Genomic DNA, 27155 nt, shown 5'->3' with positions numbered 1-27155 from the left:
ACAGCACGATCCTCTATCTGCCTACTCGGAAGTTAAGTCCCATTAAGTTTGACAAAGCTTATCTCCAAGGATAGAGGCAAGGAACAGCAGCCTGTGAGCAGTGCCGAATATGGAGGAGAGGGCATGGTGGTTGTTAGGTCCTCCTTGCGGATTTCTGGAACAGAGCTGGCGGCTCTCCATAAATATAGAAAAAGACATTCACTTCCTGTGCTGTTTTTCTGATGTTGGCATATGGTTTGAATTCAGCATGCTCTAGAGTCATGGCTAGAAAATATTTACTCAGAGAATCTTGTGAATCCAAACATCTGCTTCTTGCAAATACGACTTCAGGCAAGTGATTAGACACGTGCACAACATGGATATCAATAGTCGGGCAATGGAGAAATCAACTGCAGGTACAAGGCAGAGAGTCTGTTTGTGGCGGTGATAATACAGCATTAATATCAGAAATTAGAGTAAAGCTGAGAAAGATCACAAACAAAAGCATAGTGAGAAAGAACAATTTAAATACTATTCCTGAGGAATTTAAAGTTCATATAAAAATATACAGAAGAGATAAGATGCCAGAGGAATCCTATGAGAAAGGAAATGGACAGGAGGAAAATTCAAGCTGAAGGGTTACTCAGCCTTCCATCTTCTTCCAGCAGCCGCTCGCGCAGGAAACCTCGCGCAGAGCGAAGCCTTTTGCCTCCTTTCGCTCGCCGTAGCGGGGGCGGCCTTGGGACGTCGGCACGGCGCGTGCGCGTCCCAAGCGACCCGGAAGCGGAAGGCTGCCATCGCAAGCGGCGGCGGGGTCGCGTCTCACGTTAGCTGGAGGTTCCCTCGCGGAGAACGACGGCGGCGTCATGTGAGGACGCGGATGAGGGTTTGGGGCAAGCGGGCGGCGGCGAGGGCGGCGGGGGGGGTGTCTCTCGCTCTGTACGGCGCCGTAAATATCCGAGCAGGCGCCCAGTTTAAAGAGCGTTGCCTCTTCGAAGGATCGCCCCGGCTGGACTTCTTCCGGGCCTGTCCGCCCCCCCCCCCCAGCCCCTTCCCCCTGCCTCTGCCTCGATGCCTCCGAATGGGTGGATTTGCTCGGCATACTTGGCCGTGCCTGATCTTTCCAGGGTTCGAATGCTTGTGCCCGCTCAGTCGGGTGGTTCTCAAGTTACTTTCTCAGTCACGTGTTTCATCCGCTTTCGTGTCGTCTCGAGATTTTTCTGCCCAGAAGGCCTCCCAGAATACTCCACAACATGATATAAGATACCAGTGTGCTTGTCCCCTTCTCCAGAAGAAGGGAGATCTTTCTTTTTGTCTCTTCCTGCATCCCAGCCTCAAGCTGTGGCGTGGAATTCATGTACCCCTTTGCTTCTGGCTAAGAGAGATTGAATTTATTATTTGTTAAAAATATTGACAATCTTACTAGCATTAGAGTATAGTATAGTTAAGCATGCCATCAGGATGGCGATTAGTCTAAATTTGTGCAATATGCAAATCTTTGGTCTTGTTTATGACGGTTTCATGGAGGGACTAAACAAAACCCTTGGTCTCATGCTCCCCTAATTAGAGATGGTGGTGGTAGAGATCTTGCTATTCCATTGCTCCCCAGTACAGGAGGCATGTTAGATGTGTTAATCCCAGAGTTTAACAAATACTGTTTCTCTACTTTCTCTCAGGAGCCTCTTAAACAAGCCTAAGAGTGAGATGACCCCGGAGGAGCTGCAGAAGCGCGAGGAGGAAGAGTTCAACACAGGGCCTCTTTCTGTCCTCACACAGTCTGTCAAAAACAATACTCAGGTGCTGATCAATTGCCGCAATAACAAGAAACTTCTGGGGCGTGTCAAGGCCTTTGACAGGTAGGATCTTTTCTGTGGCTCCTCCAGTTCTGCTGGAAAGTTAATGGTAGCTTTTAGTCAATTTCTGGTTTGTGCTAACAAAACATGCTAGATTATATTTAAGATATCATCTTAATGTAATGGTAAGCCACAACTTTCCAGCCTGTTAAGCTTTCTCATGGGGTTCTCATGTTGAACAATTTCCCTTGTGGGTGAGGCCCCATGACTACGTAATGTCATTCTTTTCCCATTAGGCACTGCAACATGGTTTTGGAAAACGTTAAGGAGATGTGGACAGAGGTGCCCAAGAGTGGAAAAGGCAAGAAGAAATCTAAGCCTGTCAACAAGGATCGCTACATCTCCAAGATGTTTCTGCGTGGAGATTCAGTTATTGTGGTGCTCAGAAACCCCCTTATAGCTGGAAAGTAATGGGCTGTGAGAGGGTTGCAGGTGCCCTAAAGCTTAGTTTAACAGGCTGCTGCCTGCAGGATCACCTCTGAGAGACTGGCATAGTTGACCGGTAGGTTTAAGCATTGACATTTTTCCGGAATAAATTCTGTACTGTGGGCATTTATTTCCTTATGAAAGAAAGTAATTGAACAACTTTTGTACTATCTAAACTGTACTGATAATCCACTTCCCAATCACCCAGGGTTATGCTACCATATCCCACGTTGGCGTACTCTTTTTTTTAATAAACATTTTGTTAAATTTCTCAACCTTCATTTTTTCCCGGGACAGAGTACTACCTTGGGACTTTCTGATGGCACTGGAGGAGGCGGGTCATGCAAGGCTGCTGCCCCCCCCACCCCCATGTTAGGCATCTCAAAATAAATCCTCTTTTAAATTCTGTAGCTCTTCCTTTTCTTTACTTTCCCCACTGGGATAAGTCATAGCCCTCTTCCCAGTTCTGTCTCTATTACCTCTGCTTCTGTCCTACAGCTGTGCAGGAGCTGCAATGAAACATCTTCCTTATCTGGGCCAACATCAAAGAGTACATGAACTAAAGCTCTGCTCTGGGGCCCAGAGCTTAGGACAAATTGACTTAGTAACAGACGTGTCATGTATGACTTAACCCAATGGCAGGAAAAGTTTTTTCTTCTGCTTAGTTTCTGAAATCGTGCCTCCTTTAGAATTATCCACTTTAAATCTTCAGCAGCCATGTGCAGAGTCAAACCTGGAGATGGAGTAAAAATTAGTAAACATGTCTGCCTCTGAAATGAATCTTATACCAGCTTGAAACCTGGGGAATTTTCTAAACTGAAACCTGAATGTTCCATTTTAAGTATTAAAATATTTTATATTAAATATACTAAATATTTTAAAATGGCTTGATCACTTATAGGGCAGTAATATTTCAGCATTTACTTCCAAACATCAGTATTGCATTCCTTTAAAAAAAAATCTGGTAACATCCTTGATGCACATATTGTAAAACCACTCAAATTAAAAATGTGCATTTTTCCCCAAGTTCAGTTCGCTAACTTTATTAAATTTCTGCATCGCCCATTAGCCAATATGGCTCTCTGTGTGGTTTACAAAACGTAATATCAACATACGCAATAAAAGAGTAATATTAAATTGCATACAAACTAAACAATGAAATAGCGACAGTAGCACACAATAAATACCCCATGGTTGAATGACATAACTCTGCCTAAGAAACAAGCTTGTTTGGAAAAGAAACACTCATTTATATGACAGTCCCTGAATCTCAAGGCAGGTTTATTTTTGTCTGTTTTCCATGATGCACAGGCTGGTATGCCTGGCCTCTATTCCTCCCTGCTGTCTCTTTCCCTCCCTCTGGCAGCATGAGCTCATTCCGCAGGCCCAGCTGTCTCTCCTCCTCCCCCTCCCACCTCCAGTTGGAAACCTTAATCCTCCCCAGCCTCTGAAAGTGACTTTGTGTCGCTTTGATGCGGGACAAACCTTTTACCGCCTTGTGGGTCTTAACAGGGATGTCTGATGGAGCTACAGCTTTGCTCAAAAACAAATTTACTTAAAGTATCAATGACTCTCCAGGGAGCGATCCGTTGACTGCCATGCTGCAAAGTCCTGCCGCCTCGTTGAGGGGAACTTTATACAGGGGCAGATGGATTTGTGGGACGTTTCCTAGGCTGGGCTGCTTCGGTCGCTCCATGAGAGGAGAAAGCGGGGGAAAGGTTCCTATCCTGCTTTTGCACAACTTGAGGTCGCGTGAATAGGGCTTGTCTCCCTTCCTCCCACTGAAGCAGCGAGACTGACTCACTTTGGGCGGCTGCCTTTCAGGGTGTTCCCACAGCTTAGGCACAGGGGTACTTGCTGGCAACTCGACATGCAGCGGAGGGTGTGAGAGTCCGTGTTCCTAGTGGCCCTTTCTGAAGCCTGGTTATTCGTTGGCTGATGTGCTGAAGGTAACGTGTGAAGAGCTCCTTCTGTATATATCCGAAAAGCTACAGATCTCGACGGCACACTGACCTGCACCTAAGCCACGCGTAGCTGCACCAGCATGTGACCCTTGAAGCTCGCTGAAGGATGAAAATCCCTCTCTGTTTTGGAGGGCACGAGGCAACTCTCAATGAGCCAAACTTTCAGAGACGTGTCCAGGTTTCCTCTAAAGCAGGGGCGGCACAAGACAGATGCATTGGAGACCCAGCCCCTCCCCTCATCGGGCCCCCAGAGTCTTCTTCGTGGCCCCCTCACCCCCGCCCCACATCCAGGCAAGAAGATCCGGCTCGATATTGCAGCTCGGGTGGAGCGCAGGCCGGGGCTCAGATTTCGACAAGTCAGAGGTTTTGCAGAGGCGGCAACTCCTGCTCAGGAAGCGAGGAGACAGCCGAGTCCTGATAATTAATTCAGGACAAAAGGGAGAGGAAGGTGCTGGCTGCGGCTGATTTGGGGCCTCATGAGAAGGCCAGATCTTGGGCCGTGGGCTGAACCCATCCATGTTTCAATGCCGCACCGTCTGGGAGCTCAAAGCCCGGAGGGAGGAGCACTGGACTAGGACTGGGAGCCCAGGACGGCCAGGATCAGAGAGGGCCCTGCCTCACGGGGAGACGGCCACGCAAGCTGGGCTACTGATGCTCGTCTCGTGCCCGCCGTGGCCCGTCAGCCAAGTCCCCAAAGGGCTGCAGGCGCTTTGGCAGGCAGATCAGGGAGGGAGGATTCTTTCCGGTGGCTGCAAGGACATTCCGGCTCGGAGGCAAGCGGCCTGTTTGGGGGCAAGAGGAGTGGGCTCCCTGAAGACCTGGCCGGCCACCGTGGGAAAAGAGGATTCCGGGCTCGGCAGAGCCTTTGGTCTCTCCCAGTGTGGCGATTCTCCTGCGCCGGGAGACCAGCTCCCCGGGTGCTTTCCCTGAAACTCAAGCTGCCGCGATTGCGTTCCTCGGGGCTTGTGCCTGGGTGAGCGACAGTGAGTTCAGCAAGCAGCAGCCTGTACCAGCTGGAGAGGGTCTGCTGGCCCATGCTCCCCAGCCCACTTTGACAGAGGAGGGAGTGCAGCAAGCTGCCCCCGTGCAAAGAGAGACATTCCCCTCTCCATCCTTAAATATGTGCGTCTGGGGAAGGCCGTCTGTGTTGGTGGTGTTGCTTTTTTGCAGGACGTGGTGGGTGGCGGCCACTCTGCGGCACAGGAAGGGGCAGGAAAACGGTTTGCTTTTAGCCCCGTTGCATGACAGCCAGGACGAAGGGGAAGCAGGATCACAAGTCCAGTGTGCCAGCGCTTCGGAGTGCACCCGCACAAGCAAGCAACTCGATCGGGTTTGAGCTGATTGGGCAGCAGGAATGCTAAAGGCATTCCCTGTCTGAGAGGCCACGTGGCTCCTTTCCACAGAAAATAAATACGGGGAAAAATAAAAGAAGACATGGGAGCGAATGCCATTGGTTCACGATGCGCTTTGCGCAGAAGTTCCCACCCGTGAGCTTCATGGGACGACCCATGTGGGGTTTTCAGATTCTGAGCGAGGGGGAACACTCCCTGCCTACCTTCTCCGCGTCACGCATAATTTTGCCATCGCTGTCCTGCCTCCCCTCCCCCGTTTCTTCCTACCCAAACAGTTCCAGGTGTGTAACTTCTGCACTTTGCACAGCGGGCTGTGCACTGGGCTGGAAGGTCGGTGCGAGGGCGAGAGCCGGCCTGGACGTGGAGGATGGGCGTCATCCAGGGACAGGCACGCAGCTTGGGGCGTCTGCTGCGAGCTGAGGAAGCGCGCTGCCATCTCCGAGGCTCCTGAGAGGAGGTAACCTCATTCCCGGCCCTGCGACCCGATCCAGCGCAGTCACTAGCGCGGAGCAGGACTGCCAAGGGCGACGCAAAGTCTGGGAGCAGAGCGCCCCCTTGCGGCGAACGGGAAGGCTGTCGGGGAGCCGCCGGCTTTCCTGCTGGCGCGCCCGGTTTCCCTTTCTTCCTCCCTCGTTATTAGTGACAGGCGACCTTGGGCCCAATGGATCCGTCATTCACCCAGAAAGCAGGGCGTTTTTCAGCGTGAGCTCAGGCAAGAGTTCTGCACAGAGGATGCATCTGAGGGTGGAGGGTCTGCAGGTGGAGCCAACAGAGCCAGAGGTACAGCTAATGGGGATGCTTCAAGTATGTTTTTCTTGGTGGGGGGGCAGGTGATAGGGTAGGCGGTCTGCAGAGAATCCTAGGTAACACTTCAAGGAGACAGCTCAAGTTTCTAGTCCTCATGGCACAAAGATATGCTTGAAAGGGTGAAGCTAACGCCTGCTGGAATGTGAGAAGGCATAGGAGTTGCAAAGGCTGAGCAAGGTTCCCACCGTTCCTAGTGCAGGATGTGGGGTGTCTGTGCCCTGCACGGCAACCCCACACAATATTATGCAAACATGGGGAGAATTATGCACACGTGCTGAAAGCACCCAGCCTTTTTTGTAGCAGCCTTTATCCAGAAGGCCATAGCTCAGTGCGACAAAGCACCTGCTTTTCATGTGGGTACCAGGTTCGATTGCCGACATCCCCACTTAGGATGGGAAGAATTCCTGCCTGCTGACAAAGCTGCTCTGGATGGCCCAGCAGTGTTACAAGGCAGCTTCAGGGCGTCCCCATGATTTCCTCTCTCGCAGCAACATTTTCTTAAAATGCTCTTTCGTCCTTGCATCTGCCTGGAGCAAAGTTCCCCTCAACCAATTTCCAGCAGATTCTCCAGGATCTGAAATAATTTCCTCCTTGCAAGGGAACAGAGGAGCAATTGCACCAGGACGGCAGAATTCTCTACTCACTTCCCTGGCAGAAAGGTATTCCGAGGTGAAGGCATCTCTGAGATGTTGGATGGCATCCTTCCGGGAGCGGGAAACACACCCGCCGTGGCGGAGAAGCGGATGCAGGAGAGGACACCTACAAAAGCCTTCCGGAAGGACCTCACCCGGAAGACGTACACCACGGGGTTGACGGCAGAGTTGGCATGGGACAGGATGACGGTGGTGAGGATGAGCTGGTTGGGGATGCAGCAGTGCGGGCACAGCAGCATGATGGTGTTCAGGACGTGGAGCGGGAGCCAGCAGAGGGCGAAGAAGAAGAGGATGATGAAGAGCGAGGTGGCCGACTGCAGCTCCTTGCGGACAATGATCCGGCGCCTCTCCCGGGCACTGCTGTTGACCTCCCCCTCCGCGACCTTACGGATCTGGCGCCGGACCTCCAAGAAGATGCGCCCGTACAGCACCATCATGGCCATCAGCGGGGCCAGCATGCAGGCCATGAAGTTGAAGTAGACCATGTACGTGTCCGTGATTATGCCGTTGAAGAGGCACTCCCCGCCAGCCGGCAGGGGGTCATGCCAGCCCATCAGGGGCAGAAGGCCAATCCCAACCGACAGCCCCCAGCAGGCCAGGATGAGCCACAGGGCGTTTCGGGGGCTCATCAGGCTTTTGTACTGGAAGGGCTTCAGGATGGAGATGTACCGTTCCACCGCGATGGCCAGCAGCCCGAACACCGAGGCCTGTGTGAACACCAGCAGCGTGCACAGCATCCAGAGGCACAGCTGCGGCCGGGAGCGTGGCAGCCCCAGGTCCGTCACCTGGGCGCAAGGGATGGCCACCGCCCCTACCAGGACGTCAGCCACGGCAAGCGAGACCAGGAAGTAGTTGGTGACCACGGCGCGCAGCTTCCTGCTCCTCAGGATGACCGTGCAAATGAAGAGGTTGCCCGCAATGGAGAGCAGAGCGATGAGGCTCTCGCCCAGGAAGTAGGGGATGTCCGGAACTGGCCAGGAGGTCGCGTTCGCTGGGAGGTCGCACCACGGCGTGGATGACGAATTGTCGGTGGCGGTCATTATGGGGCACTGGCCATGCGGACTGCTAGCAAGGACCTCCTCTTTGGGATCTCCAGCTTCTGCACCTTCAAGTCCTGGCAACATTGAAGAATCTGAGAAATGGGACAAGGAAGGGGGAAAAACCTCTGAGAATCAATCTTCAGTTTTGTTACTAAAAGGGCTGTCCTGGTTTTCCAGGAGCCGGCGTGTTTTGTCCTAAGCCAGAGGAAGATCAGAGTTACAACCAGCCTTTGCCTCGATGGAAACAGTGTTGGTTTCTCTGCCCCCAAAGGTATTGCTAAGTATAATGTGACACCTGCAACTGACTAATTCATTTGGACTGCAAATCTGCATTTTGACACGAGGTCCATGTAAAGGGCAGGCCTCATTACTGCAACATCTGGCTCGTGTTCAGCTTTTCCTTCTTCCCCAACCCCTGCATTTTATATCGCCTTGTCTGACTGGCGCATTTTGTGTGTGTCTTGCACAGGGGATGCCCAGCTGTGGATCTTGGAGGTTTACTTCCCGTATACCAGCATGGCTATCTTGTTAAAAGTATATGATGTTCCTAGATTTTGTCAACTTCTGCACTGCTCCTATACATTTCATGTTCAGCAAATGTTTCATGGATCATGTTTCACATTCCTTTGGATTTGCTAGTTGGCTTGTTAGGGGATGCTGGGAATTGTCGCCTAAGTTATCTGGAGGGCGACATGTTGTGGAGGGGTGGCTTCAGCGTTCCTCCAGAGTCTTAGCAAGAGAAGGGTCTTTCCTGTCACTTTTTTGCACATGAGATTGAACTGGGAACAATCTACGTAAAAGACCACTTGGCTTTACAACCGAATGACCTGGCTTTTCCTCAGGAGGATGAACCTGGTGAATGATGAGGAGATCTTCATTTTGTACAGAATGACCATGACCCCCCCACAACCCCGAGAGAGAGCGAGAGCGCTTCACGCACATGTTAGAACGCTGATGTTCTGCAACAGATTTTGACCTTTCTTCCCATGATACGTGTGTGTCCAGCTTAAATCTGATCTAACATTGTCAACATTTCTGTAGGCCAGCTATGGTGCAAGAACAAGATGCAATAGAAAAATACTGATTAGGGACAGCACAGAATATAGGGTATGGCCCGTGCACGGAAGGTAGAGAAATTCTGGGGATGGATGGATTTCCCCCACAGGCAGGAGCTTGGGCCTCTTTCTGCGTTAGTCACCCTACTCGTCCCTGCACCCCGTTTTGGTCACCACGGATCTTTTGTCCCCACTTAGCTAACCCCCTTCCATATTTATTATTCTGCAGTTTGCTGTTGCTCGTCCAAATCTATACTGGGGAAGCCTCAAAGATGCCAGGGTGGGGCACAGTGGTCTGGAGATTTAGCTCCCTGGAAGAGGGGAGTGACTGAGGTGGCAGAGGTTTCTTTTTGAGTTTGGAAATTTGCACCCTTGGCCAAGAAGCAGACATAGGGATGTTCTACAGAGGAGCAAGGAAACACTTATCTCTGACTCACCCAGCGGTCTTGCTATCTCTCCGAGCAAAAGCATGTCATCGGATGTCCCGCGGACCCCCAGAGCCACATTTTGTGCCGGCAGGGCTGCCTGATCCGTCTGTGGCTGGTTTTTTGCCGCTTCCGCCTTCTGCTGTTTATAAAATCAGATCTGATAAGCGGGAGCTGGCATACAAAAGCGCCTGGATTTTTCATGCAAAGGGATGGACAAAAGGTAGGACAACAGAGAGCGTGTTTGTCTGGCTGCAGCGGGAGAAGGTGGCAGCCGGGGTGGGAAGAGGCAAGAAATGCAGCGGCGACTGGCAGATGGTATTTCAGTGGTGCAGGGAAGTCTAATGAGGTTGTCAAGGGAGTGTGATGCAGCGGCGGCGGGAAATATGTGGCCTTCTTGTAAATTCTGGGGTTGGCTGCAGCGGAGAGCAGGTTCCCATGTCTGAGAGGATGCCACAAATTCCTAATTTTCTCATGTCTCATGGCGGCCCCCGTGCAAGTGGAGAAGAGTGGCCATCACGTTGCTCTGTCGGGGCTACTGTGCCTTAAATGATTCATGATACACAAAAAATGTTCCCAGCAGAAAGAATGAATAAGAAAGTAAAGGCAAGGCCTGCCCAATTTTGTGTGCGCTTCCTATATGGGCTTTAAGCTGAATTTCTTTTATCCCAGAGGGCTGGTTCTCAGTTTGGAGAAGCTCTCGGGAGATGCATTCCATTGAGAGCAGGCCTAGAGGCAAAGAGGTGGGCCCGAAATACGAAAAATATCACAGCGCTGTAGTTTAAAGCTCCAACTAAGCCTTAAGAAGGGCATTCCTGGAAATCACCCAGTAATTGGGGGTTGGGGTAAAGCGTGTGGTTGTCTTGGCGAGCCCTTGAGGGCCAGATGGAGACCCAAATCTGGGGTTCCTCGTCTCTGCACTGAAAGCGCAGGCACCCTTCCAGAAAAAAGGCTGGTGACCCTCACTCACGCCCCGCCAGAATTCTGACGACCACATGCATCCTCTACCCTGTCAGCAGGCAGGGTCCTTTAATGTCAATATTCTGAAAATAAAAAACAACTTTTCATGGCAGACCAGTCAATTAATCTCTTTATCTAGAGATGTATTGCCTGGTGGGGTGGGAGCGGCAGCTTTTACCAAATGGATGGCTCATTAAACCTGTTAAGGTGCTGAATGTGGTGAAGGCAGGCAGAGATACAGGCTGGATAAACAAATGCACATTCCCGGCAGAGAAATCGGGCTACAACCCACGAGGCACGAGCTGGGCTAAAAAGGCACAAGACACAGCCGTTTTTTGAGGTCTGCAGAAGAGCACCATGAAGCTGTATTTGCTTTCCGTGTGAAAAAGCTTGAACCTGGATTTTTGTTTGTTATGCTGCTCTGTTCTGTGGGCACTGCTATTGCCTTGGAGAGCTAAATAAATATTGATTAAATAAACTTTGTCCATAACGTGGGTAAAAAGATGGCAGGTTTTCAAAAGAAATTGACGTGTAAGGGGAAGACACCGTTTGGCTTCATTTTGCAAGCATATTATTTGATATACTTTTCTCTCTTTCAGTACAAAAATATTTAAATAGCAGATATTTGTCCTTTTTGCATTCAGGGAGACTTTCCAGGATTATTTTCCTGTGCATGCCAATTTGCGTTTTCGATATTAAGCTATGCTGTTGTAATATTTCACTGGTTTGATCTTACTGTTTGGTGTTACTGTTTTGCTGCAATTATCTGGAAGCTATTTTGTGATATTCCTGCCTTTCAGGATGGGGGAACTGCACAGAACCAGGAACTGGAGCAAAGGGGGCAGGGCCTTCTGGGCCACCCCACTGGGGCTAGTGGTGACCCCTGGACATCATCCCCAGCTCTGCTTTCCCCCCTCCTGCTGCGATCCCTCAAGGATCTGTTCTTGGCCCACTGCCCGGGGGACCTCATATCCCACAGCTTTCTGTACCACCAGTACACAGCAAACGCCCAGCTCCAGCTTTCTTCCCCTGACTTTTCCCCTCAGTCCAGCCTCACATCTTTGCTGCCTTTTTGATATTTCTGGGGATTGCTGTACTGTTGCGTCAAGCTCACGGGTCCAAAACAGGGGTTTGTCTTTCCTCGTAAGTCCTTTTCTCCTGGAAGTCTTTTCTTATCCATCGGCAGGGATAAGAAATGCAATTCCCCAGTTCCATGAAATGCAAAAGAGAGCAGGAGCTGCAAAGTCAAAAAGGCACCCTTCCTCCTCACAGCTTTTGGCAGTTTGGGGGCTGCTGCAGTCCAAAAGTCATCAAACCTTAGTGCCAAGCTGGGCTTTCTGGAAATGTGTTGTACAAAACGCTGGGCAGGCGGCCTTGGCCAGATCTTCAGTTCTCCTACTTTCTTATGAAGCAGCCCCCCAGCCAATGCTCCCAATCTGTACTGTGGGAAATGGGAAAAGGAAGCAAGGCCGCTCTATCTGCCCTACTGGAAGATGATTTCCCTCCCTCCTCCTGCCCCGCTCCCTTTGCCTTGCACCATGCATCTTTTTTCACATGTTAAGCCTGAGGGTCAGCTTTGGCTTCTTGCAAGCCGCTCTGGGAGTTTCTCGCGGAGCAGCAGAACACAAATACTTAAAATGCAATAAATAAGCAATATATGAATGCTTTGATTCATTGACGTAGGCTCCTTTAGCTGCAATCTCTGCCACTCTTGAAATAAATAACAAAACAGATCCGTATTTGTTTAGGTTGCCAGCTGCTGCTTTTTTTTTCCTACTGCCCCTCCTTCTGAGCCTTTTAACAGCTGTTGAAAACCCAGAGCTCTTAGTTTGGTCGGGAGGTGAAGCTTTCCTTGCCATGGAGAAAGACAAAAACCCTTAATCTGCTCAGATACGAAGTGCCTTTCCTAAATTCACAGGAAGGAGCGCCGTGGCGTTTCCATACGCAGCCGCCACCCTGTCCTGCCCCCTGCCTTGAGCGCCCGCTTACGAAGAAGGGCAAGAGAAAAGACCCCTTCCGGCTTCAACGGCAGCATTTAAGCAGGCGCGCGTGGACCGCGCATGCCCACTATCGCGCACGCAAGGAGGCGGGGGAAGCTCTTGGCGCGCGGGCGGCCTTTCTTCTGCCCCACCTCCTCCCGCCGGGGCGACCAACCAGGAAGCCCGGCAGAGGCCACGCCCCCGGCCGCGCGCCCGGGTTTGGCGGGCCCAGGCCGAGGCAGCAGGGCTCGCGCGCGGGTGCGCGCCCCCCTCCCCCACGCCGCCTGCCCTTGCCAGCAGTAAGCCAGAGCCGCCCTGAGGGGCCCGGCCGCGCTCGCCGCCGCAGCCCCGGGCGCCCGCGGAGGGCCTCGGGCTCCCCCGCCTTGCTCAGATCCTTCTTCGTGGCCCATAGAACCGCTTCCAATGCCCTCATTACATCTCAAGAAGTGCCCCTCAAGCGCAGAACAAACACACCCCACAGCCCTGAGAATGCCATCGAAACTGCGGATGGCCCTCACTGTCTGAAGAGCCGCTCGCTCATTCTGATACAAAATAGTTCTATTTTTACTTACCCGTTTCGTGACTCACCATCCCGGCACCTCAATGTCCTTTCTTCAAAATTGGAGAATGGGCGCGTACAAAGCTCAGGATAAAGGCTGTGCATGGATGAATGATGTCTAGGCCACTTCAGTCCGCAAAAAGAGGAGTTCTCCAAAGTAACTGAATGTGTAGGAATGCTTTCCCCCTCACCTGCAGCTCCAGGCCTGGCACTTTGCAGCTGAAGAGCTCCGGATCCTTCCCTGTTGGCAGCAAATTTAACGAGGATCTCTCCATCCCAACTCTGCACCCACCCGTAATTTAAAAAAAAAAAAGTTTCTCACTACCCTTTAGGGAGCCTCCAAACATGACCAAGAAAGGCCTGGACCCATTGCTGCCCCTCAGCCATGCCAAGGAGAAGCCCCAACTCCACAGAATTTTTGAGAAACAACCTGCCCCAAGTTGCACATCAGTTAAGATCTCCATCACTACATAACCCACTCCAATCCCAAGGAGAAGCCCACCAACTCCTTCAAAATATGTTCTTCCCTACTGTTCCTCCTGTCCTCTGTCACATCAGAGGCCACTTCCAGGACATTTCTCCCTGCTCCACAGACCTTCCTTGCATAGGATTTTACTTCCAAATTAGAAGCCCCATATACACCCCGAGAAAAGCTATTGCTGCACCTGAATAGCCCCACATCGCCCCACTTCAGAGGGAATAGTTTTCTCCTCATGTTGTTTCCACATACCTCTGGGAAGAACCCTATTTCTTTCTCCTTCTTTTTAAAGGCAGCTCCCATAGGCCAAAATCCCAAGTAGTTTTCTCTTCCTCCAACTTTCAGGTTTTAATGCCCATGATCATGTCCCTGGGGAGATAGACAGAGGCCAGCTTTCCAATGGACTCTTCATCTCCACGAGAGGGCACTTATGACCACCCCGCCCCCCAGTTCAAATCCAATCATCAATGTCTTCCCTCATTAGTTCCTGGAGAAGACCCCCCTCCCATTTTCCCATGTGCCTCAACATGAAAATTCTTCAGCCCTGGCCACCATTTTGAATCCTTTTCTGGCTGTTCTCAATGCATGTGCTCCAAGCCCCCATTCATGGAAGTGGCACTCTCTTCCGCGTTTGCTTCCCCACCATATACTACAATACACTGTTCCTTCCTTGGATTCCAAATTGGAAGCAAGGCAAAGCTGTTTTGTTTTCTGCTGTGCTGAGAGTCGGGGCGATCTTCTCATTAGCTCCTGGAAAGGAATATTTTGGGTGAAACCTGCACACCTTGTGATGTGCCGGGCCAAATGCAGCTCATGCCACGCATGTGTTGTAGCCTGGGACTGCCTTAACAGCTGCCCTGTTATTGCAGTCACAGGTAAACAGCAAAATGCGCCTCACAGGTCATGTAGAGCTGTTTTATGTTCAGCAACTACTTTGGTTTTCCCCAGAAAAACAGGGAGGCAGCAGGCTGTTGGACACGTATACTACCTTATAGAGCAAATTGAATTTGTTCCAGGTTTCTGCCCCTGGAAAGCCTTCTAATTCCATTTCTTCATTGCTTATACTGCCTTGCTTTGTCACCTGTAGGTTAATTTTTCCAACAACATCTTCACTTCTTTTTTATTCCTTTGAAGCCAGGAATGAAAATAATTTCTCTTTCCCCTCCCTACTCTCCGTTATAGATGTGGGACCAAATTGGCCGTGTTTGCCCTGAGGAATTACAGCTGAACAGCAAAAAAATCAAACAGAATTCTGATCGGTGAGAGGGCAAAAACAAACAACTTGAAAACTATAATTCTTTAAACCAGAAGGACAATACAGAATGGCAGAATGAAGGTGTTACTGGGTCTGTATTTAGGCTGCAGCCCCATATGCACTTATCTGGAAATAAGTCCCAGTGAGCTAGTGGAACTTACTTCTGGGTATGCCTAGAATTGTACTGTAAAACATACACGACTGTAGTGTTGACCCAGGCTTCTGTATGCAAAGCTACCTTTCAGTAAATGAACTAGAGAAATCAGTACAAGACAATGAAAGTACTTTCAGGGCTGTCTTTGAAACCTAGATTAAGCCAACCAAAAGCTCACCCAAAGTTCAGAAACTTGCTTTAAAATGAGCAACAACAGACAAAACTGTGTATTTCACAGGATGCTGAGTCTTCTCCTTGGGCCTCAAAATCCATGAGGCCCTGCTTATTATCATCAAGTTTCTTCTAAAGAATAAAAGTTAACCAGCATCTATAATTTATTATTTTTAATGCTTTTTAGCAACTGACTTTGGTAGGAAATATCTAACAGTTCTCTTTTCCCCTCCCTTCTCTCTTTTTCCCAACAGAAGAAAACACAGTAACTATACCAGCACTCTTAAAGAACTGGCTCAGATGTTGCCCATCCCTTTGCGGACAAGCTGCAAAAGGTTAACAAAGGTATTCTACCACAGATTTTACTGTGGGTATTCCAGAAGCCTTCTGATGATGTCTGATTCATTCAGCTGGCTAAACATTGGCCTTGGATGTGTGGCAGGTTTAAAATTTGTAACACCCGGCCCTGTGGTTTTGCTGTTCTGAAACTTTGCCTGAGTAAGAATTGCAAATGCTCCTCTTCCGAATCCTTTTGCTTTTCCTTCTCTGATTTGGACAGAAAGAAATGCTTCTCCGAGTCCTCCGTTACATCGAACACCTGCAGGCAAGCATTGATACAGCAAGATCTCTGCTCCAGGTCCACTCTGGGGAGCAAAAAGGTAATGCAGTGCCAAATGGAGCCAAAAAATACAGTGTGATTGAAGAGGAAGTGTATGAGTGTCACGGAGTAAAAATCAATAAAGGTATGCAGCTATTGAAGGGTTAAATAATCTGGAACAGAGATCTGCCCAGGTAGGCTGGGAAAGTAATAGGAGAACAATTGCCCAAGGGAAGCAAAAGAGTGAAACAGGACAACCTGTCACAGCACACTTGTAAGAAGCTGCTCCTCTGGTTGTCCCTGGCATGTAAAAATGCAGACACTAGGCAAACAAGCAAACAAAAAAGTCTTTTAAAAAGTTGCTGCACTTCCTCTTTTGTCGTACAACTCACTGACACAGATATACAAAAACCAAAGCTGTCTGTGTTGGCAAAAATCCATAAACCGTATTGGTGTAATACTTTGATTAAGCCAATGGAAAGATCACCAGAAAATTAAATTAAATTAAATTAAATTAAATTAAAAGCCAGATTCTCAGTTGTCCAGATCTCTTCATCAGGCAAAAGTGCGGGGGAGAGGGAGAAAAAAAGAGTTGGCTTGATGCTGAAGTCATAGAGTCTGCATGATTAAAGTCTTGGAGTGCAATGAAAGGGGAAGGGTCAGCAGAGATTTAAACAAGGTGCTAGAACAGGGGAAGAAAACCTCTGGCCCATGGAGATTGCTCATTTGGCCTGTAGAATCTTGCAGGATTGACCTCCAAGCAGTGCCCTCTGGGGGAATTCTCATTATCTTTTAATTGTTAGTGGAGATCAAAGCAGGGGTGCAGGGCAGCTTCTCCAGGCCACAGAGGAAGCTGCCCAACTAAGCCAGCAGCTGGAGGAGCACTCCTTCAGCCCCCAGCATCTCTGCCAGCCCCTTACCCTCTCTCTGCTGGGAGAAGGCGTGGGATGCGCAAAGCTGCTTTGCTGCATGCAGGCCTTCTCTAATGGAGAACCCAGTTCCCACCAGAGGCGTCAGAACGGTGATCTTCCTGGCACATCCACTGGGAGCCAGATGCCATCAGAGGGTACGGTCTTCCCTAAGATGGGTGAAGAGGGAGCCATTTGTGTCTCTCCATCCAAACCCTCTTTTGCCGGCCTTTCCTGGCCTGGCAGGGAATGTGAGGGTTTCCCCTCGAGTAGCCAGAGCTGCCCCTAGGGCTGCTGGAGGAAGGAAAGGAAAAATTTTGAGGCTTCATTTTTGAAAATATAAAATGTAGCTGTTTGCTCAGAAATTTCTCCACCTTGGGTGAAGTACACAGGTTTCTTTGGCAGTAGAAATAAGGAGAAAACAGGCAGGTTTAATGTTAGCAAAACTAGAGATTATTTTCAATGGTGTCATAGGTAAAAGGACAATAGAGGCCAAGTTTGAGTATCTTTCTTGGTAGCTGGAAGGGATGAACCCTTGGAAATAATGCTCCAGCTTCAGTTAGTATAAAATGCTCTTCCGTCAACGTAGGGCTAACCATTGAACAATTAAATTTGGTATTTATAGATAAGGATATGTATGAATTGGTTGGCTAGTAACATTTTTGTGCACTAGTAATTTTTGGCACTCATTTGCAAATTTACTAACAAATAGCATGGTAGGCATTCTGTGTCCCCAAAATTAAATTCTGCAGGTCTGCCCTTCTTTGTAAAAGCAGGAGAATCTGAGCAGATGGTGACAACTGCCCTAAAGAGCGGGCGAAGAGAAACTACACCACGAGTAAAGAAAACGAAGCCACTGGCTGTCTGCAAGAAACCCAGGAAGAGGAGACGCACCCATAAATCAGGTCAGGGAAGGATTCTGCAATTGATTCTTTGACGCGTTTTGGTCTGTGGCTCTCTTTCCTCATGCCTTTGTGCACTCTAGCTTCACTCTGGGTGGCTTCAGTTTGTCCAAAGTTCACTCCATCCGCAGGATCTGCCGACATGATAGCAAGGGCCCAAGTAGGGTAAGAACAGGCTCTGGACTGGGCAGAACCCTCCTTTTCATGCAGGAATGCGTTGGAAAACGCTTACCTGCAGTGTTCCCCTGAGGAAGCAAGCAGAACTCCTCACTGATACAACTTCAAGAATTTGGTGTGGTGGGGGGCGGGTGCACTTGAGCCAAAGATTGGGATGCATACAGCCCCTGAATTTTGCTGATGTTTTTGTATCTTTTGGGGCAAAAGGCCTTGACTTTAAAGCTGTTCGTTAAACAAGGTAGTGGGCATGACAACTGAGGCTTGTCTCACTTATTTTTGCAGAGCAACAAGGGGTGAACAAGAAAGTGTGCAAGAGCCTTGCTCTGGAGACCGGAAAGAGCCCTTCCCAAGCCGACGAACAACAGGAGGAGAACCCATCTGCATTGGGAGGTGTGTCATCTCGCCTTCCATCCTCCCACAAACAATCACCTTTCTTTCCCAGCTTCCAAGTTCCAGTGCCAGAATCCTACCGGCCTACAAGTTCTAGCATTCTGGACGCTACCAAAGGTAGAATCTCATTCCACACGGCAAGTGTGGTTACATCACTGCTTTGTGGGTGCCTTGTGCAAACAGGAGAGGGCAAATTGTGGCCCTCAAGATGGCTTGGCCTTGAGTTCACATCAGCATAAAACTCTTTGTTAGAACGGAAGTGTAACTAGTGGATTGCACAGAAGGAGAAAAATGGGTGATAAATGCAAGTGTTTGGAGCGATTTGAAATAGATTTCCTCATCGGGCATACCACACTTTGACAGCTCGCAGGCTGGTCTCTGCTAAACACACTATTTGTAATTGGTCTGCATAAACCCCCGGCACCCTGCATTTTTTATATTTTTATTCCCAAGAATTAGACTGGGAATTAGTCTAGAATTAGTGTAGCATGTGTTGAATTTTCCCCTCAGCCCCTTACAAATCAACAGAATTTAAAAGTGCTGAACTTAATTGCACTATGGCTGACTTAAAGAAGAACATTAATCATTAGCCTGTGAAGAGAAAGAGAGCAAGAACTTGCACTTCATATAAACCATTCAGTATGTACTTCTAAAGGATATTCAACTTTGGGCTTTTTAGGACTTTTAAAAGCAGCTTATAACACTGGGAAGGGCCCCCTCTGCGTGCTGTTCCTGTTTGTACTTGGCTGTAGTAAATGTTTTCTGTAGCTTACAGAGCATGAACTAAATAAGTTCCAAAAAGCTTAACAATTTTTTCCTACTCCTTGAACTGTTGGCAGTTTGGAACTTGAGTGGCAACCATGAAGAAAGCAAGGATTATGCCAATGTGTTTTCTGCGTGTGAAGCTTATGAAGAGCCGCATCGATACACCGAAGTGCCTACGCATTCATTGATGGGGTAGGAGCAGAGAGCAGAAACGCCTTATCATAAATCAGGTTCTGATGAGGCTCCGTGTCCAAACTGGGGCTCCTTTGTGCTGCCCTCTTCAAAATGCCCAGCCGTGCCCCCTGACGAATGCACTTGGTGACGGTCCCACTTGTGCTTTCAGGCAGGAGCTGGTGTACTACTATTCCTCTTGTGAGGAAGATGAGGAGGAAGGACCTGAAGCCAGCCCTTGGCTCTCAACCTGGTCCCCTGTGGGCATTTCACATGGTGAGTTGCTTGGAACCTGTGACCCAGGGAAAGGCCTCGCTGGAGGGCTGGTCCTTCGATGCAGGGAGGCTGAAGGGCCAGGATGAGTGCAGTTCAAGCTAGGAGATGCAGTGCAATCCTAAGTTTGCTCCTCAGAATTAAATCCCACTAAGTTCGAGGGGATTTGTTCTTACGTGCTGTCAAGTCGTCTCAGAGTTACAGCAAATATGGAAGAAAGCCCTCCACTTTGCCCTGTCCGCGGCAGCCCTGCTCAGCTCCTGTAAATTCCAGGCGGTAGCAATCATTAAGTGTAAGACTGCTGCCTGCGAGGCAGGTAGCACATGCTATTCAGTGGGGTTGCTCTCTGCTACTATTTAACAGCCTTCCAAAAATGGGATGCAACAAACTCCTGTAAATTGCGTTCTTTTCTCTGTAGAGAGCCTGCAGCTCTGTTCGCCTGCGATCATCACCCAAAGCAACCGTTGCACAGATCTGGGGTTGAGCCCTTCGCTTTTTTCCTCTCCAGCTCGGTTGCTGCCTACACACATCCTGCAAGGTGGCCAGGAGGAGTTTTCCCCAGGTAGTGAAGCAGTACGGAGGCTCTGTCCTGCTATGGTTCCAGGTCTTGTGTGTGTCTCATTTCCCAACCTCGGTGAGGGAGGGGGAATAAGAGCATCACCTTCCCTTCATATGATCCAATTTAGAGATAATCTTCTTTCAAATACAAGGTAGTTCCCAGGCGTAATTTCCATAGCAGGAAATGCTGATGAATATTTCATGTGTGTGGGTAACAACAGATTGAATTTGCTGTTTGCGTATTTATTTAAAGTGCTTATAGATCATGGTAAGTGCAGGAAAATCTTCTTTCAAAGTGCTTTCTTAAGATTAAGAAGTGCCTTTTTGTGTCCCTGCAGTGCTGTTCGAAGATGTATGCCTGTCCCCACAGCCTGGTAGTTTTTCTCAGTCCCTCTCAGGCACCCTGTTAAGAAAGGTAAGCGCTTCATATATTCTTTATGTATCCCCTCCGTTTACCATTCTTCCTGTTTAAGCCTATTTTACCGCCAGCCAGTGCTGCAGGCCGCGGTGCCTGTGCTAACGTGCCCACTCCTTTGTTCTGCCCACATGAACTGCTTCTCTCCCACGCATCCCGTGCGGATGACTTGGACACGTGAACGAATCACCACAGTGAAGAATTTCATATTCCCAAGTAGTGCTTCGGTGGAGGCCCTCTTTGCACACTTGCTTTGTGTACTGACATGATTATGCACTGAGCACTCACAGTGAAGGGTCAGGTGGCGTGTGTGCTTGTGAATTCGCCGCAATAGCATGCTGCAGAGGCAGTGGTGGAGCAGCTGCGTTGCATGCCGAAGATACCAGGAATTCCCTGCCATCCCCAGCTAGAGAAGTATCAGGTAGCTGGTGATGGGAAGACTTTTGCTGAGACCCTGGAGAGGTTCTGCCAGCCAGAGTAGACAGCACTGAGTCAGATAGAAAAATCTCCTCCCGGCTCTCTCAGCCCCTGTCATAGCTTTCCTGGGCACGGGCAGGAGATTAGCAGCCTTACTCTGCATGACTTGCTGTCTCCATTTTCTACAGAGGCCTGCTTAGGATAGGCTATATCCATGATAAGGTAAATGTCAATTTCATTTCTGCCCTAATGCCTCCGTTTCTCCAACATTCCAGTAAAGCAACACTTAGACATCAAATAGAGTCCTTGAAGCTGTTCCAGTAACTTTGAACCACAGAAGCAGTTAGGCTCGTTTAAATTAAGAGTTAATGAGGTCTCACCTTGTAATGCTGATTGTGAATGCTAAAGGTCCCTCAGTTTTGAAGCAAACCTTCTTCCAAATAAGAATACTTCTTTTCCCCCTCCACCCATGTACCACCACCTCTGCTTCACTTCTGCTTGCAATGGCTCCTGCCCCTGATTCCATCTTTCTTTTCTTGCAGTCAGCATTCACGCTGGATCACTGCTACCTTTCCAACAGCGAAACAGGTAAAAGCAGTTCCAGTCCTGTGTCAAGAGAAAATGAGATCAAGTCATCATGGAACAAGCAGTTCCTTCAAGAGGTGGGAAGGAGATTACATAGATCTTATTTTGTGTGGCTGAAGAATTAGGGCCCGGAACTAGGACCGTCTGATTCGTGGGTGTCAACTTAGCTCGGTTGCTTGCCATTGGCTCTGCTATCTGGTGCTAACGGGAGCCAGCGTGACCAATGGTGCGCTACCCCGATCTCGTTCCCCCATGAGGGCCTACCGCGTTAGGTAACCGAAGGAATTTGCCACCACAAGACACAGTGATGGCCAACTATGGAGGCAGTTCCAAAGATGGATCGGATACATTCTTGGAAGATAAGGCTCTCAGTGGCAGTGGGTCATGAGAGCTGGACAGTTCTGGAATTTAGGAGCAGAGTGCTTCTGACCACCAGTGGTTGGGGAGTGGCATCATGGGAGAGCCTTTGCCCTCATGTCCTGCCTGTGGGCTTTCCAGAAGCATCAGGTTGGCCGGCGTGGGAAGCAGGATGCTGGACTAGGTGGGCCTTTGGTATGTACTATACCTGTTTAACTTCTATACAACTCTATAATTCATATTTTTGCATTAAACTTGGACTATTTAAAAATCGCATTAAGCGTGTTAAAAATTATTTATTGCTAAATCAGGTGACAGCCCAGTTCTCGGAGCTTTCTTTTATGCCAAAAATTCAAGAATTATAAGCCTCTGAACGTGGTTTTGCTATATCCGATGACACAATTTCACATGCCTCTTTTCTCCCTGAGCAACTGATCTTACTGCCACCTTGCCCTGTCAGGAAGTTCACACTGCCAGGCCCGAATGCCCTCTGTCCTCCAGTGATGAGAACAGTGACAGCACTTGGACCCCATGCAAGAGGACGAAGCCATCCAGGGCGGCCCGTCGGAAGAAGAAGAAGAAGAAGAAGAGGAAGAAGAAGAAGCGAGCAGGCAGAAGGCAGAGGTGCCGGCCAGTAGCCCGCGAGAAGGGCAGCAACGCCTCCCCTTTGCAGCTGAAGAAGAAGTGTGTGAATGGCTTTATCATGTTTTGCCGCCTGAACCGCAAGCACTTCATCCGGTGAGATTCAGGGATCAAACTCTTCCGTACGAAGTGACAAAAATCTACCTAACAGATAGATTCCCTTCAACACACATTTCTTCACTCTGCAGACAAACCTTGATTTATTTCTAAATTTTAGTATGTGCGCAGATGAGTGTTCAAAGCTCTTACGTGCTCTCAATAACCCTTAAAACATTCCTGGAAAGGTCTTGTCCTTATCCACACACACCCTCCCTGACAGTGCTGAGAGGAAGATGGAAGTGATAGTCACTTGTTTAAGGTGCAAAATAACTATAAATTGCATTCTTAACGAGCTTACAGCTAGCCTGGAATTTGAAGTAGGGATGGGTGAATTCACAGTTCATTCTCTTAATTGCAATGCTGTCAGTGCTATGGCACTAAAGAATGAGCCGGGGCAGTTTGCAAAGATTATTAAAATAACCAGAATCACTCTGCAAAGTCCTGGGTCTGGTACATGGGCTGCAACACCAGAAACTGCAATATAACTGGAGCTAAGCAGGTTTAGACTTGATCAGCAGTCTGGACTGAGTCCCTCCACATTTAAGAGCAAATGTATATATAATAAATACTGATTTTAAAAATACAATCCTCTAATGTCAAATAGAGCAAACAGTAGCTGTTTCATGGCTCTAAGCCTCACTTTCGATTATTCCTTCGGTACCTTTTAATACTCCAGTAGCCCCATCCCTTTTCTTCACACAGTGGCTCACCAACCCACATAGAAAAATAAAATTCTAAAGCCTACAGATCAGCTTAACTGGTTCCAAAATTATTTCCCTGCCACTGTCAATTGGACTAACAGATTAGCACTACTTGGAGCTGAAGAAAACTCTACTGCAAGCATCCAGGAGGAAGGGCAGTGGATATCTTAGAAGTTACCATCCCACAGTGCCAGTGCTGTTGGTTCATAATACAATTTGGGAACTTTTTCAAACACAGTTTTGCTTGTATCTTTGACTTTTTAAAATTATTTTGCCTGCCCTGTTCAGAAAGCTCATGTGGGCAGGAACAAGTGCAAACTCCCCCGCAGCTGCCTCTTTCTTCCCCATCAATACAGATCAAGAATTAAATAGAATGGAAATTTCTCCTCTCTTTTGCCAGTTTAAATCTGAGGTCCACAAGCCAGTCCAAATAGGAAGATCTTACAATGCTTCCAAAACGTTCTTTGTTGAGTGTGTAATGGGGGGGGGGGGGTTGGAGTGGGGCACCCACTGTGAACACTTTTCTTTACCTCAGTCATCTTTTCTATTTGTTAACTGTACCATTCTTTATTGTAATTTCAGAAGATTTTCCTCAGCCCCCAGTCATATAATCTTTCAAAGCCCCAGTCCAGGGCCATGTGCTTGTAGATTACAGGCTGTGCTCGTGTGTTTCTGAGCAATCCTGCAGGTTGACATATGTATATAAATTTCCCTTTCTAAGAAAGTTGAGCTTTGAATGATTTTATCAAAACGCCTTCGGCCAACGAGCTGAAAAACAGCATCATGGCCCGGAAACCTCAATAATGCCAGGAAATAGACACTCCAGTGCTTCCCCACTGTAAAAATTCCTGGTTCCTATAAGACTGGTTATCCTTGTGTCCCTGGACTGGGAAGGTAGTGTACTGAAGAGGTTAGGTTTCATTCAGTTTGATGTTTGCCAGACGCTTTTTCCCTACTTTGGTCCCTATGGAGAGCCAAAGGCTGGCCCGACAGGGTTACCATGGCAACTTGTTCTCTGGAAACCTTGAGGGGACACGGGGACATTGGCAGTGCCTCTTGTGCATGCTTCTCATGAGTCTGAATGACCAAATTAGATTTTCTCTTGGCAGCGCTTGTCCAGGCATGGCCTCCACAGCTGCCACAAGAGAGCTGGCCCAGCTGTGGCGTGTGATGACGAAGCAGGAGCGCCACCCATATTGGTATGTCTGACATTGGTCAAAACAGCCGTGTGCTTTAGATGATCCCTGGGCCAGTTTCTAGGGTGGTCCAGTGGCAAACAAAATACCTAGATCGTTGCTGGAATACCTGCTTGGCAAATAGAAGGTCATCGCAACCCCCAGCCACTCTAGCCAGACGAGGCAACGCTGCCTTCAGTGGTCAAATAGCCCAAGCAGATATAAGGAAGTCTCCCCTCTGGCCCCACAGGAAGGTGTGCTTGGACGTCTGCTGGGGGCCAGCACCCCCAGATACAAGCACCATGGCGTGGCGCCTCCTGTCCATCACGCCAGTGTGCTTGTTCGCCCGCCTCTGGGTTTGGCCCAGGCACACAGTGGTGAAGGAAGCAGCAGATGCCACTACCTTGCTTGTGCACAGGCTGTCTGCCTGGCAAGCAGGCAAGTGTAAGTTTTCTGAGGAAGAGGATGAGCAGCCACAGCAGCAGCAGCCAGGGGCAGTGGCAGTGGGCTCCTTGTGGGAAGGAGCGCATCGAGCATTTCTTGCCCAAGCGCCTCGCAAGCGGGGAGTTTTGTACATGCCTAAAGGTACCTCGGTATATTCTCAGGGGACTGGTCGTCTTTTTTCAGGGAGCTAGATTTCAAATGCATCTCTAGCTCCCCGTGAAGCTAGCTGCAAAAGGGAAGAGCTTCCACTGCCTCCAGACCTGACGGGTGCCCCTGTTGTGGTACATTTGTGTAAAAATTGCATGCCACTTGATAAATGCTTAATTACCAGTTGTAGCACTTCTGTGTCATTACCTGCATATCAGAGTAAGGTGCAAATACTGTTCTTCTACTTATCTTGTCTCTCTCTGCAATCAAGTAACTACTAACTGACAATGGAAGTCAAGCTAGGATTGTTTATCACTTCGTAGCAAGTTGCTAGTTAGCTCACTTGGCCTGCTAATCCACATGGTCTTGCTTTATTTATTTATTTATTTATTTATTTATTTATTTTTCGGTTTATATCCTGCCTTTTTCCTACAAAGGGCTTAAGGCAGCTTACATCCTCCTCCTCCTCCATCTCATCCCCACAACAACAACCCTGTGAGGTGGGTTGGGCTGAGAGTCTGTGACTGGCCCAAAGTCACCCAGTTGGCTCCATGGCTTCATTTCATTTATCACTTCATTTATCACTTCATAATGGCAACTCTCACTTGGTAGCTTGGCTGAGTGTGGTATCTATTGCAGTCTGGCTCTTACAGATAGCTGACAACAGGAAATAACCTATAAAGGCATCAGCATTGCATATATGCTCTTCTTTTTTGTCTTTCAGCTTGAAAGCACGGAGATTCAGCCGTCTGAACAATCGCATTGTGAGAGATGACTTCTCTAGCGGGGAAGAGGAACCAGAGCCACCCAAACCTTTCCATCTGCTACTCGCTGAGAAATCCCTCCCTGGCACTGAGAATTTTGGTGACTTCTCTTTACTATAGCTTATTCCCTGACTCTTCACCCCATAGCAGCAATGGCATATCCATCCCCTTGCTCTGGTCTGTTACTGATGGCTATAGTTTCCCCCATTTGATGGATCTGCAGAGTAGGGCATACCACATGCCAGGTATTTGACGGATCCCATTGGCTGGGGCACTATAGAGCAGCTGCATGGGGTGAGAAAGGGGAATGTGCGTCTTTTACCAGCACCCACAATGCATCACCCTTCCCCCATTTTTTGTTCCTTTCTGCTGTTTGCAAATATCCCCAGTGTATCATCCATTACTGTGCCCTTGGCCTCCAGAAGCGGGTTCCTGGGCAGAGTACATGGATGTGTTCCTTTGCTACTTCTGGTTTTTCCAGGAACCACCATCTGTACTATGTTCTCAGCCCTTGTCTGGTAGTCTCGGGCGTCGTGATAGACACTGTAGCATCACTGGCAAGGAGAAGGAAAGTCCATGGGTCTGGATGATGAGGACCATGCTGAGCTTGGGCCTTGATCTTTGACCTAGGAATGCTACTCCGTTTGAGATGAGTGGGTCTGATTTTGAAAAAAGGGAAGGATCTGTGTGACTTAAAAGGAAAAAAAACCAAACAATTCCCTTTGGTTTTAACCATGAGTTTCCCCAAATGAAATCTAGTGGTCTAGAAAACTGGGTGTCTTAAAAAAAATCCTAGTCAGTATTTATTGCCAAAGCTTTTAGCTTCTCTTTTCATTCATCAGAGCTTAACACGGGGAGTAGGTTTCTCAATATACCCTGTCAGTTTATGGGACATTTGCTTTAGCATAAAATGCATTTATCTGGTCTAATCACACCAGATGTGATGCTTTGTTACCTAGTAAGTTGCTTCATGTATTTCTTTGCATTTACTTGGAGCAAAATAATGTGTTCAGATATTGCTCCAAGTGGCATGGTGACCTCACTGACTGTGTAGGCTATACATCAAAGGTCCCCAAGAAGTGAAATTCTTCAGATTAGGCCTGTGAGAATCAGGAGGTTCTTAATACTCACTTGATTCTGAGCTACAAAGGGCAAATGTTTCACCCTGAGAAGGGAGAATGCCAGGATTGCATTTGTGAAGGCCTAGACTAGTGTCTTCCTATACAACATTTTTGGTTGGTTTGCATCCTGATTAGGGAAGAGCTCCCCCAGTCATCCATCCTCTGCTCACCTCTTAAATTCTGTTCCCATCCTCTGCCATGTTCACAATCGGTTTGTGTTTCAAATTCTGTTACAAGCTTCAGTGAGTTTTCCCACAGTTGTTATTTATGTATTTATCTATTTATTGGCTAGGGTTTTTCTCTCCTCTATTTATATTTGAAATAAAAACTCATGTTAAATTTATTCTCTATTTTAGTGTCTCTCTATGTTCCAGGGCTGAGATCCTTTAAGATCTGAACCTTGTGGATTTTAAAGTGCATGGCAGCTCTGCTCCTA

At 48.6% G+C, this 27155-nt stretch overlaps 3 protein-coding genes across 3 annotated transcripts; 2 read left to right on the top strand and 1 right to left on the bottom strand.

The window, feature by feature from the left end:
• The first annotated feature begins 769 nt into the window (after positions 1-769).
• On the top strand, positions 770-2529 carry SNRPD2 (small nuclear ribonucleoprotein D2 polypeptide). Its single transcript, XM_044435569.1, has 3 exons — positions 770-847; positions 1656-1835; positions 2069-2529. Coding segments are annotated over exons 1-3 (357 nt in total). The 5' UTR covers positions 770-845; the 3' UTR covers positions 2244-2529.
• A 2338-nt stretch (positions 2530-4867) lies between these two features.
• On the bottom strand, positions 4868-13327 carry LOC123026133 (adenosine receptor A1-like). Its single transcript, XM_044435428.1, has 4 exons — positions 13244-13327; positions 9567-9696; positions 7105-8166; positions 4868-5004 (listed from the first exon to the last, which is right to left on the bottom strand). The coding sequence occupies exons 1-4, from the start codon at positions 13325-13327 to the stop codon at positions 4868-4870; spliced, it is 1413 nt and encodes a 470-aa protein (XP_044291363.1).
• A 1385-nt stretch (positions 13328-14712) lies between these two features.
• On the top strand, positions 14713-25718 carry MEIOSIN (meiosis initiator). Its single transcript, XM_044435426.1, has 13 exons — positions 14713-14789; positions 15365-15455; positions 15670-15769; positions 17390-17521; positions 17978-18085; positions 18925-19042; positions 19194-19301; positions 19717-19856; positions 20191-20267; positions 21227-21346; positions 22087-22364; positions 24178-24267; positions 25559-25718. Exons 1-13 carry the CDS (start codon positions 14713-14715, stop codon positions 25716-25718), a joined length of 1599 nt encoding a protein of 532 aa, XP_044291361.1.
• Positions 25719-27155: the final 1437 nt, after the last annotated feature.

This window comes from Varanus komodoensis, unplaced genomic scaffold (genome assembly GCF_004798865.1).
Source record: "Varanus komodoensis strain SLA01 unplaced genomic scaffold, ASM479886v1 scaffold29_3, whole genome shotgun sequence".
In the NCBI taxonomy this organism is placed as follows: domain Eukaryota; kingdom Metazoa; phylum Chordata; class Lepidosauria; order Squamata; family Varanidae; genus Varanus; species Varanus komodoensis.
Note: the sequence above shows the minus strand (reverse complement) of the source record. Positions and strands in the feature narration are given on the sequence as shown.